At 41.9% G+C, this 12,751-nt stretch overlaps 1 protein-coding gene across 8 annotated transcripts in view; it reads left to right on the top strand.

Annotated features, from left to right (window-relative positions):
- The window catches only part of DAB1 (DAB1, reelin adaptor protein), a 430,025-nt gene that overhangs the window by 297,362 nt on the left and 119,912 nt on the right, over positions 1-12,751 (top strand). For all 8 annotated transcript variants that reach the window (XM_025206587.1, XM_025206586.1, XM_025206588.1 and 5 more), the window contains one exon: positions 10,067-10,206. In XM_025206587.1, coding sequence (XP_025062372.1) covers positions 10,067-10,206 — 140 coding nt within the window. The remainder of the gene's footprint in view (positions 1-10,066; positions 10,207-12,751) is intronic.

The raw sequence follows: 12,751 nt of genomic DNA, 5'->3' as shown, positions 1-12,751 counted from the left end.
GGGGAGTTCTCTGTCCCAGGTCCTGATGCTAGAGCTGGGACCAGAATGGGGTCGCTTTCTGCCCACCCTGTTCTGGCGCTGTGTCGCTCTCAGCTCCCCATAGGAGCTGGGAGCTGAGCAGCCCCGGGACTAAGGAGGCTTAGGGCAGTGAAAGACTCTAATGCTCTCTGCTTCCCCACTCAGCCAGGGGCTCACTGGCAGTGGTCCCACTTGTGGGGCAGGTGCCAGTGAGCCCCCTGCTGGGTAGGGATTCCCTGACCAGCACAGAGCTGGGCTCAAACCTGTCCCGCTCCTGGGGTAGCTACTGGCAAGCTCTCTGCTGAGCGGGGAAGCCCTGCTGGACATGGGATTTGTTGGCAGCTGTGTGTCCTGATGTGCATGGGGCTGGGAGAGCTCTGCTGACTGCAGTGGCAGCTGTCTCCCTGCCCTGTGCACATCAGGATAACTCCAGCAAAGCTCTCCTGGCCCCCTGTGTATCGGGACTGTCCCCCATACCCCCTGCCAGCCCCTGGGCTAGCACTCCAGTGGAGCGTAGAGCTCCTTCTGGCTGCTGCAGCAGGGGCAGGTCTAGGGCAGGAGCAGCCCTGTACCAGGATGCTCCTGTTGGGAGCAGATTTGTTCCCAGGTGAGTGCATGTGTAGACATGCTCCTAGGGAAGGCTTACTATGCAGTAAACCTATTAATAGCATGTGTAAATGTGACCACTGTGTTCAATTCTATTCTGGGTATTGAAGAAGAAGATCCTCTGACACCCTGCCTTGCTTAAAAGGTATATTTTTATTAACAGTCACTGACAGTGAAAGATTACATCAATTTTAAAGTTAACTTTTGACCAGGTTAGTGCTTTGTAATTCCCAGGTGCTTGTTGTATAAACCTGACACAGCAAACTGAATTCTTGCTTAAATCCTGGGGAGCTTCTTTGGTTTCATGGAAGGTCATTGCAGAATTTGCTATGGTAACTTGTTTCTGCACCATGAAGCCTGCCTGTGCCCTGCCTCCCCTGACAAAATGGCTTTCCAAGATTTATGAAGACTCACATGGTAAAGAAGCTAGAAGGAAGTTTAATTACATCCAGCTTCTGGTCATTTTTATATCTGAGGATGTGACCATATTCTCTCGTCTCAAGAGTCTATCTAAGAAAATAAAATTGATCAGTGAGCCTTTTGGCTAAAACTAAAGTGAATGATTTGTCATCTTCCCCTGCATTTATTGCCCATGGAATGTATGTGTTCAGTCAATGTCACCTCTGATAAACTTGCACTAAACTCTCTATCACTGAGATTTACCTGAAAGTTTAATCAAACCTGATTTTACACTGCAGCCTTCTCAGTAAATAATTAGGTTGTCCTCCTGCCATAGGCACAAGTACTTTGTACCATTAAGAAATAATTTAATCAGTTACTAGCCCATGCAGCCTTTCAGCTTTGGAGACACAAATGCAATGAAGTGTACATCTCCTTCTGTGGTAGTACCTACATAAAGCACAAAATGTTAATTTCGGAAAGAAAATATGTGAAATGTTCAATAGATTTAACTTTGAAACTCATACATCTGGCAACCAGCCTACAGAGTCACCAATCACTGCTGAGGCGACAGACGGCAAATAAATGGGGAAACTACTTTACTTATCTTTATAATATAACCTTGGTTCCAATAATTGGGATGTCTACATACTTCTGAATGCAGTTTTTTCATTCATGTACTAGTAATGCAAAATGCCTTAAAATCTCTAGATCACAATCAGCAGTGAATAAGCATATAGAAATGTATTGTTTTGTTACCTAACTTTGTGCATACAATACTGAGAAGGCCTGACATCTGTAGTTAACTTACTTATATACTGACATATTCTTTCTTTGCTGGAGCTGTTAAAAATGCTATTGTATTAAGGAAGAGAAAACCTATTCTTTCTTCATCTCAATATCCTTGGTAATACCACCCTAACTTTTAGTAATCCTACTCCCAGAGAAGTCAGTCTCGGTGCCGAAATTAGGAAACCAGACATTTGTTACTAGCTGCATCCCAGTTCTATAGGAGGGAAAGGGAGAAAACTACAAAATATAACAGATATTAGTAATTTATATAGTTTGTGTTTTTTGCATAAGTATCCTTCACCAACCTATCTTTCCATAACAAGAAACAACTGGGAAGTAATTTGGACTCCGGTGCCGGAAATGTTTCAATAACCTGCCGATGATGATAGTTCTGAGTTTTACTTTTTCTAGATCTGACCCTGGACTCTTACAAAGTCATCAGGGAAAAGTTCTCTACTTCAGTTTTATCTGGGCTGCTACTATCTATACCCATTATTACTTCTGACAGTCATGAAAACCCCCTCCCCAGGGTTTTACTGGAAGAGGAAATGCATCAGTTTGACCTGACTCATGCAATGTCTGTATAGATTGTGTGCTTCAGCAGGGCTTTTTGGTTATTTTATGTAATAGTAGATGCAATTAGCTATTAGATAAAAGCACCAAAAAGTCCTGGTGAAGCATCTGATCTATACAGACATTGGGCAGGCCAGGTCAAACTGATGTGATGCCTCTTCTGGACATGTGCTGTGCTCATCATGCAGGTGCACCAAGCTGAAAGTAAAGCACTATTTTTGTTTTTCTTTTCACATCTGTAAGCAACCTATGTGTATAAAGAAAATAAAAGGCACAGAACATATAAGTAATAGGTCTGTGTGAAGCTTTGGTCCCTGATTTGATTCGACCCGATTTGGTGGCTGAATCTTTGAATCTGAATCAGATCGTAGGACCCTTTAATTTCTCTGAATCAAATCGGAACCCTCCAAGTTGATTCGGAGAGATTCGGAAAGATTTCACAATTTGGACATAGACGCAGCTTTAAACGTTTTTTCTACATACCTCTAGGTAGCAGGTAGCATGGATGTTGCAATGCTGGGGCGCACAAAGCGTCCCACAGAAGCATGGGGGGCTCCCCAGTGCACTTGGCACCAGATCTGGAAGTGGACCAGAAGCACTTCCAGTCCACTTCTGGGTTTGTCACCAAGCACGTGGAGGGCCCCCCTGCACTCTGGTGGGACGCTCCATGCGGCCCAACATCGCAGCATTTACAAGTCGCACTGGTACCTCAAGGTATGTAGAAAAAACATTTAAAGCTGTGTCTGTGTCCAAATCGCTGATTCTCTGAATCAGCATCAAATCTTCAGATTCAGATTCAGCCGAATTGAATCAGGGACAGTGTTCCAAATCGATGAACCGAATCACTGTCCCCAATTCAGGCCGAATCCAAATCTGAATCGAATAGGGCCCACTTCACACACCTCTAATAAGTGACACGAATATTTTACTTTATATTTATGATTATATATAAGAATAGGCCAAATATTCAGCAGATTTAAACTGCTGTTTTATCTCTAATATAATTGTATTAATGTACACCAGCTGAAATCCAATGTGATGCACTAACGTGTCTAGGTACGTGTACACTTGTTTGGGTGTCCTTGTATACGCATCTCTAAGTAGAACGGCATTAACACACGCTGAATGCAAAGCCTTTTGTATTTATCAATTAACTATCTCTAGTGTTCAGCATATACTGTTTTTAGAGGTCATTCTGCCATGCTGTTTTGAATTCTCTACTGCCTTGCTGCTATAAAAACGCTAATTGTCTCCATGAAAATGTAGACTGTTTACAATGGTGATTGCCATAGGTTTAGATCCCTGTGGGATCTAAAAGAGATTTGATTTCAGGTTTATAATTTGAATGTATGATAGATCCAACTTAGTTTATGTGTGTAAAGGACAGTGGTGGGTCATTCTTCAGAGAACTGGCTGCTGGCATGTTATTGATTTTATTGATAATATCATTATATTTTTACAGCCTTAAGCACAGGAAATTCACCTTATACCCTAAGACATGCACAAATTTAAATAAAGAATATAGCCATATGCCAGGTTATTGGTTTAGATTATTGGATGCTGTTAATGATGTGTAGTCCATGATACTAACATAAGGAAAAAGCTACAGTGAAACTGCTTACCTCTGTAATGGCTTATTAAATTTATTTTCCTGTTTATAAAATATACTCATCTACAAAGTCCCCTGGTGAATGAATGGGGTTTAATTTTATTGTTACTATATTAATACAAGCTTATTCATTTTGTTAGACCAGGAATCCAAGCTCAGACACCGTGTATAACCTTCTTGCCCACATCTGAGGTTGAGCCCAGTGAAACATAGAGTTACGACTAATATTAAGAGGCTGGAGGATAAATCTTGGATGACCTCTGATATTCAGAGTTTAGAATGGAGTTGAATAGTCTGAAATATGTGCACGAGCTAAAATCTCTCACCGTTGGCTTTAATCAGACTTAGGGAGGTCCTGGTCAGTGTTTGAATTGAAATATAGGTTAAATGGCAGCTGTTCCACTATCCTGATTGCAACCCCACTGTGCCCCAGTAATGCTGGCAAAGTCCTAAAGGAAATTAAAACGGACACTTGCTTGTTTGGAATCCTGAAGGCATCTCACCCTCCTGTTCTCATGTTAATATGTTTCCATTTGGATTGTCTGCAATAACTTAGTTTCCCCTTGGGTTGTATAACAAATTATGGGAATCTTTTCTATTAGTCACATCGCGGATCCGAGTCAGGACTTGGGTTCTGTTCCGAGCCACTTGTGTGATGCCATTCCTCGTCATGGAGAAACACTGGCTCTATCTGAAACATGTATGACTTAAAGGTGAGCCAGAGACCTCATAGTTAAGAGTGCATTTAAGTTTGAAAAGGCCATGAAGAATTTCCAATATGCTGCAAGTGATATGTTTCTTTCCTAACACTAATAAAGGCTATGTGCAGAAGTTCAGTTTCCACTGAGAGAATTGGTGCTCTGCTGGTAGAAGCCATGAGGGTACAGATGTTCCAGCTTTTTCTTCCGGGGCAAAAAATAGCTAATCTGAAGAGAAAAATAAACCTGACTATCATGAGAGAGAAATCACTTCTGGGAGAGTTTCTCCCAAGAGATGAACATCTGAACACTTTCCCCTGGCTGAACTCCTCCTGGAACGAAGTGAAGCTGCAGGGAAAGACTCCCATCTCTGCCAGAGACCAGGGGAAGCCCAGCCTGGAGAAGGCCTGGGAGGCAGCTGCTCCTACCCCACCTATAGACTGGGAGGGGATGGGAGGAGCAGTCACCAGGTGCTCCCAGCCTGCTTCTCACTCCAGAGTCTCCAGTGTGAAAAGCAGGCAGGAGGCTTTTTCTCACTGCTCCCTTGACTCATCTCCGGGGCATGGGAAATCAAGCAGATGGAGTAGCACTGTAGGCTCCCTGCCTGTTTCGCACTTTGGAGTCCCTGGAGTGAAAAGCTGGCAGAGGGGTTGCCCTGCTGCTCCCTCCATACTGCTCTCTGAGACTAGGAGCGGAGCAAAGGAGCAGCTGCTCACTGCTCCCTATCTGCTTCTCAGACTGGGATCCCCAGTCTGCAGGCCTTGTGTCACAGCTCCCTTCCCTTGCTTGACCGGTCCAGACAGCAACCACTGCTCCCAGCTCTTCCTCAAGCCCCAGTCTTGAAGGTGTGGAAAGCAGGAGAGAGGGGGCGGCTGCAGGCTAAATGCCTGTACAGTTCCTCTCCTGGAAAAATGTCTACCAGTTCCATTGGTGGAAATGAGTATCTGTTCGTAACCAAAGACACCTTGATAATGAAACGTGACTGCATGTTTATAATCAAATGTGTTTTGTAACTGTTTCTTTTTTCCTTTGGCCTCAGAATAGGGCACGACAATCCATTACAGTGTTGTTCATAGTCAAATCCACTCTAGGGCTAGGTACAGACATTCAAAAAGCCCAAGGTGGAATTGATCTTAGTTGCACGGTTTTCTATAAGCGACGTAGTTTAGATCGGTAGCAAACTGTACAGGCATTTGCCCTTCGGTGGGAGGGTGAATCTTAGGCTGACTTCCGCCATTTTTCAACCGGTCTATGTGAGCCGAACTTCTGTTCTGTTACCTGTATAGACTGGTTTCCAAACAGTTATACTGGTAAAAGTGTAATGTCTGTACCTGACTTTAGGATCTTGGCATTACTGAGTTGGGTTTCATACATCATTAATATTCATCTACTTACAAACTGCTGTTTCCAATGGGATTTCAGAGAAAGCTATTAAGAGATATCAGTCTTCATTTTATAAAAGTGTGTTCTTGCATTTGGAGGCCAATTGACAGCCTGTCTTGAGAACCCAGAACTTGCTGAGACCTGCACCAAGCTATGAGTTTGAAAGCCCTCGGCACCTGCACCACTCTATGAGTTTGAAAGCCCTCTGCACCTGTTCACGACCCAGTTCACTGGAGGTTTGAAGTCTGGCTTAGCTAAGCACCCTCCAGTGCCGTCAGGCATTTGTGGTGTTGGTTTTAGCAGGAGAAAGGCAGAATCCTACACTAACATCTCAGTAGATGGGCGGTTATGGAAAGAAATGTTGTTTGCCAACTTTAAAACTGAACAAAAAGATTGACAGAAGCCTAGGATACAATGGATGCATCTCATTCTACAGAACAGTTTTGAGATGAAATAGAGGGGCAAGTAGAAAGGAAGGTGTATTGAAGAAGTTAGAAGAAGAATAAGCACAAAGAAATATGAGTGGGGAGCTGAAGAGGAGCTAGAGAAAGAGGGTGGAAATGGAGGAGGGGAGTAAGGCTGGATCCATTTGTTACACAGAATTAAAAACAGCAATAATTACACATTGGCTTCTAGCAGCTGCAAAAACACTTGGGGTTAGTTTGTCTGTTTTTTAATTTAGTGCTATTGCTGAGCCTCTTACCAACTTAATAGAAAATGTCAGCCTTGTAATTCAGGTATATCATATTTCCGCAGTTTCTGATACATATAGGATACTGATTAAAAACTATCATTAGAATCATAGACAATTAGGGTTGGAAAGGACCTCAGGAGGTCATGTAGTCCAACCCCCTGCTCAAAGCAGGACCATCCCCAACTAAACCATCCCAGCCAAAGCATTGTCTACCCTGGTCTTAAAAACTTCTAAGGATGGAAATTCCACAACCTCTCTACCTTTCTAGTGAGAACGTTTTCCCTAATATCTAACCTAAACTTCCCTTGCTGCAACTTGAGCCCATTACTCCTTCTTCTGTCATCTGCCACCACTGAGAACAGTCCAGCTCCGTCCTCTTTGCAACCCCTTTGCAGGGAGTCGAAGGCTGCTACTAAATCCTCCGTCAGCCTTCTCTTCTCCAGACTAAATAAGCCCAGTTCCTCAGCCTCTCATAAATCATGTGCCCCAACCCCCTAATCATTTTCATTGCCCTCCGCTGGACTCTCTCTAGTTTGTCCACATCCTTTCTGTAGTGGGGGCCCCAAAACTGGACACAGTACTCCAGATGTGGCTTCACCCATGTTTAATAGAGGGGAATAATCACTTCCCTTGACCTACTGGCAACACGCCTACACCAATGCAGCCCAGTATGCCATTAGTCTTCTTGGCAACAAAGGCACATTGCTGGCTCATATTTAGCTTATTATCCACTGTAACTCCCAGGTCCTTTTCTGCAGAGCTGCTGCTTAGCCAGTTGGTCCCCAGCCTAGACTGATGCATTAGAAACTTCTCTTTTAATGGTAGCATGTTGAATGAGCGTATGGTCTGTCTTACTGCACAAGGGCCGAAGAGACATATCGTAGATGATCACACCTTAAAACGAAATCCCCATTTATGCTATAAAATCAATCATGGTTTGGCACTTGATTATGATATTCCAGTAGTGGTAAAATAAGAACTACCTTGCCTTTAGTTATTGCATTTATGGGCACAAATGTAACTGATAGGGGTCATATAGTGTTATAATTGTGCTATAACTGTATAGATGACTTTGTTATTTAGCTTGGATCTACATTTGCTTTCTCTACTGCTTCTGAGGATGTTGTCTAAGATTTTTACTCATGAATTTGTAGTCTCTGGTCATTGTCTTTTTCTGCCACAGCTTAGAATGACTGTGTCATGCTCCGGTAGCTGACCATCACCCGTCATCAATCCAACAGCGTCTTATTCTGCTTAATACATTTCTTAATAAATGCTTAATTTACATAATTGACATGGGAGTCATATGTAAGCATACAGAGCCATAAATTGTATTTGAATGCAGCTATTAATGCTGTGAATTAGGTTATGTTCAGAAAAGCAGATCGCAGGCTGGAATGGATATAAATGTGAAGCTATCTGAATGGGTGCAAATTAGTGATCATGAAGCAGAAAGAGAAAGCATTCTCAAATGTTTCTGAACCCAGAGTGATGGAAATATTCATATTAGCTAATGCTGCCTTTTGCTACAACAAGAGTGTAAGGTTGAAAACTTGGTAAGAATGCTTTTTGATTGGGATTGTATTTACTGCAAAATAAAATCGACTAGACATACTGTTTACACATGTGAAATACTTATAGGAAAGCCTACTGATATGGTTGTGCATTGTTGTGTATCCAGATGTTCTTCAGGGCTTAGTGTAGCAAACGTTCTTTCGATGCTTTTAACTGTCAATACTAACATCTGCCTCGGCATTTCCTTAAGGCATAGTTTTAACATTACTTACAGTTTCTGACTCTTCATCCATGTGCCATTAGTATTTTCTAATAAAATATCATTCAGAAGCAGCAAGATTTAGCCCTCTGTTTAATCCCTTTTGGGAATATGGAGGAGAAGCCTAATTGATGGAGGAAGACAAATGACAAGTTGTTGAATTATGGTACAGTCACGTGTTGGGACTCTACATTTTAGGGGGTTTATACTTGGTGCACAAAAAATTGCTTGGGGTTCATACTTTTCATAAAAGGGAATTATTTTTGTATATTTAACCAGATTTAAAGATGCCAGCTTACATTTTTAATCCCTGCAGTTTAAATATAGCTTTAATGTTTTAACAGAAATTTTGCGGTGTTAATTTGTAATGTAGACTGTGATGCCTGCGAATACTGTGGCTGAAGGAGAATACAAATGAGAGATTTTGTTTGCAAGTGTTCCTTATTTCATGCATTCATGTTTTTTTCCCACTGAAACTATTGTAAGGACTTAATCACATATATTTATGGAGAAGGGAGAAAACTAATTGCTTTGATATGTGCATAAACATTAGTTGAGTCAGCAGACATTCATTAATACTACAACCGATTGCTCTGTGTACTGGACAAGTCCCTATCAAAAAAAAGGTTCTGAACTTTTGTGTGTTAGAAGGCAGTTGCACAAACCAAAATTACTTTTTCTTTTGCTACTGCAGAAGGCATTTCTAAACCCCTGCCCCCAAAGCAACTTTTAAAAAAGCAGCTAAAACTGCATGGTTTTCAAATGTGTGTGTCTATGTTAGATTATTTATTTAAATTGTAGGTTATTTGGAGCAAGGACTATTAGCATGAATAGCAAAGTGGCCCTCTCTGCACCCAACTATCTCACTCAAAAGCAATTCCTTTTTAATAAGAATTTCACTGCTTCCTTCTCTAGCCTCTCTGAATGACTCTGAGTGATTTTCTGTTAGCATTTATGTTGTTGCTATGTATCAAGAAACAAAAAGAATACCACCAGAAAGCAGGATTTACCATGAATTTGGAACAGCAAAATTGTATGAGCTGACAATATAATCTGTTTCTTTTCCACTAAGTCAAATAGTTGCAATAAAACGCAGACTTGACAGTATTTTACTGGTAGACAAGCTGGTCTACAGAGAAGCAGTATCCTATTATTCTTAGTGTTGGTTACAAGATTCAAAATTCTCATGCGAATAGGGATTAAAACACCCCACCCAGTTCAGAAGTATTCAGATCCTTGGGGTTTGATTCAAGTTCATCTCTTATTTCTGTAAACCTAATCGGCTTGCAAATTTAATGCAGAAGATTTCCTCCACTAACAATCCCACTGTGTATTCTTTTGAGGAAAATGGGGCCAAAGGATTTTATTGGACTAATAAATTTCTCCTAATTTATTCAAATGTTCACATACTCAGGTACTGAGGTCAGAGCATAAATCTAACCTTTGTCTTACCCAAGAAGATGAATTTATTTTTCCTTGACAACCATGCCAATTTCAAATGTTCACTTATGTCTTTTCAGGTCAGGATCGCAGCGAAGCCACTTTAATAAAGAGGTTTAAAGGTGACGGTGTCCGATACAAAGCAAAACTGATTGGGATAGATGAGGTTTCTGCAGCACGAGGAGACAAGTTATGTCAAGATTCCATGATGAAACTCAAGGTGCAGTGTAACTTGTAATATTTAATATGGCAGAATCAGAGAGAGAATTTCAATTTGAATTTTACTCCTCTTTTCATGACACTGGGACATCAAATTCAATTCTGTGCTATCCCTGAAATTTTCAGGATATATATATATATATAAAGTTTGGTCAAGTCTGTATAAATTCCCAGCTTCAGTTTTATGTCAGCATAACGTCAGTGATTTCAGTAGTTAATCTTGATGAACAACACCATTGTGTACAGCAGGACTTTGTTTAGAAAGCCAACATTGAATATCATGACATTGAATAGTTTTGTTACTTGAAAATGGTTGGAGAAAAAAATGATCTGATGCATGATTGTGAGAGTAATATTTAGTCACATTTTTTTTTCTTACTAGACATGACTTCTAAACTCTGATCTTTCCTTTCTAGAAGGTTTAATTCTTGTCCCTAGCAACTGGATATGCTAAAGATATAAAGTGAATTAGTTTCATTTGAAATTCCAGACGGCAAACTTGTAAGATGGTTTGGTAGCAATAAATCTCTCTAATAGATACAATGTATAAATATAGCAGTTCAGTGTTTCATATTCTTTATTTAGAGTCCAAGAGAATGCAGGTTTGAAGAATTCAGTTTGCAGGAGACAATGCAGTTTGGCTTGGGTGCAAATTTAAGGTGCAAATTTAAGGTTCAGGTTCAAAATGACAGCTTAATGGTTGCTTGATGGCATGTGTAAAATGAGTTAGTCTTAAGCCTCCCCAAAACCATCATCATGACTGGCGACAGTTGGCACCTGTATACACACTCTGGGTTTTAACTTCTGCTGAGTTCCCAGCCGGTCCTTGCTAAATACTAGAGTGACCAGTACCTTGTGCTGGTAATAGACCTAGGAAGGAACAAGGTCTTGTGTAGCAAAATGAAGAACTGGGTTGTTGAACAGTCATGATTTGGGGGTGCTGCGAGAGAAGGGCATGGTAAATAGCAGAAGAGTCTCAAACGTTTGGGGATGGAGAGGATGAAGCAGCAACAAGGAGAGACCTGAAGTGGACTGGAAGCTGCTCCACTTATGAGGAGCATAGAAGTTAGGTTTTTAAGGAAGTTGCTAGGGTGCATCTCTCTGAGTCATTTCTCACACTCATTGAGCAGCAAGAAGAGGAAATTAGTGGACCCATAAGTGCGATTCTTTTTCCACCTTGGGCACTGTGAGAGGGTTTATGGTGAGTGTTAAGCAGGAGAGATGGGGAGCGAGTATAGGGAAAGCTGGAAATTTGTTTTGGTGGGAAGTTAAGTGTTGTTCAGTTATGGAGCATTTGGCTGTTGAAGATATAATATAGTTCCAACAAAGAACACCCTCAGAGATTTTGAATCCAACAAAGATCTTCTATTTAGCTTCTTTCTTTCAGTCTTCTTCCCCAAACCCTACCAAACATAACTATTCAATAATATGGATTGTAACCAATCAATAATATGGATGTTTTTTTCCTCCAGCCATTTTCAAATAACAAAATTATTCAATGTTATAATATTCAATGTTGGCTTTCTAAACAAAGCCCTACTGTACACAATGGTGTTGTTCATCAAGATTAACTACTGAAATCACTAGAGTTATGCTGATGTAAAACTGGAGTTGGGAATTTACACACCAGATGACAAAGCTAACCTCTTTAACAATTTCTTTGCCTCCATCTTTTTGAGCAGGGACTGGACCCAGGGAAGGCACTGCCAGGCCTATGGTCAGTGAGGACCTAGTCAAGGAGCTTCTGGTGGGACTAGACATGTTCAAATCAGCAGGTCCTGATGATCTCCACCCCCGAGTGCTGAAGGAATTAGCAGAGGTCATTGTGGGATCCCTGGCACGGCTTTACGAGCACTCGTGGTGCTCTGGTGAGGTGCCGGAGGACTGGAAAAGGGCCATTGTGGTCCCCATTTTCAAAAAAGGGAGGAAGGAGAACCCAGGAAACTATAGGCCCGTTAGTCTTCCCTCGGTCCTGGGGAAGCTCTTTGAGAAAATTATCCAGGAGCACATCTGCAAGGGACCAGCAGGGGAGATTATGTTTGGGGGCAATCAACATGGGTTCATTAGAGGCAGGTCCTGTCAGACGAACCTGATGGCCTTCTATGACCAGGTCACAAAATCCTTAGACGCAGGTGTCGCGGTGGACGTAGTCTTTCTGGACTTTAGGAAGGCCTTCGACACTGTCTCTCACCCCATTCTCATTTAGAAATTAGGCGACTATGGCGGCAATGCTTACACAGTCAGATGGATCACAAATTGGCTGGAGGGCCACACCCAGAGTGGTGTTGGATGGGTCTTTTTTGACCTGGAGGGATGTGGGCAGTGGGGGCCCCCAGGGCTCGGTCCTCGGGCCTGCACTGTTCAACATCTTCATCAGTGACTTGGACAAGGGGGTGAAAAGCACCTTGTTCAAATTCGCAGATGACACTAAGATGTGGGGAGAAGTGGGCATGCTGGAGGAGAGGGACAGGCTGCAACTAGATCTAGACAGGTTACAGGGGTGGGCAGATGAGAACAGGATGGGATTCAATACTGACAAGTGCAAG

This window comes from Alligator sinensis, unplaced genomic scaffold (genome assembly GCF_000455745.1).
Source record: "Alligator sinensis unplaced genomic scaffold, ASM45574v1 scaffold941_1, whole genome shotgun sequence".
Classification (NCBI taxonomy): Eukaryota; Metazoa; Chordata; order Crocodylia; family Alligatoridae; genus Alligator; species Alligator sinensis.
Note: the sequence above shows the minus strand (reverse complement) of the source record. Positions and strands in the feature narration are given on the sequence as shown.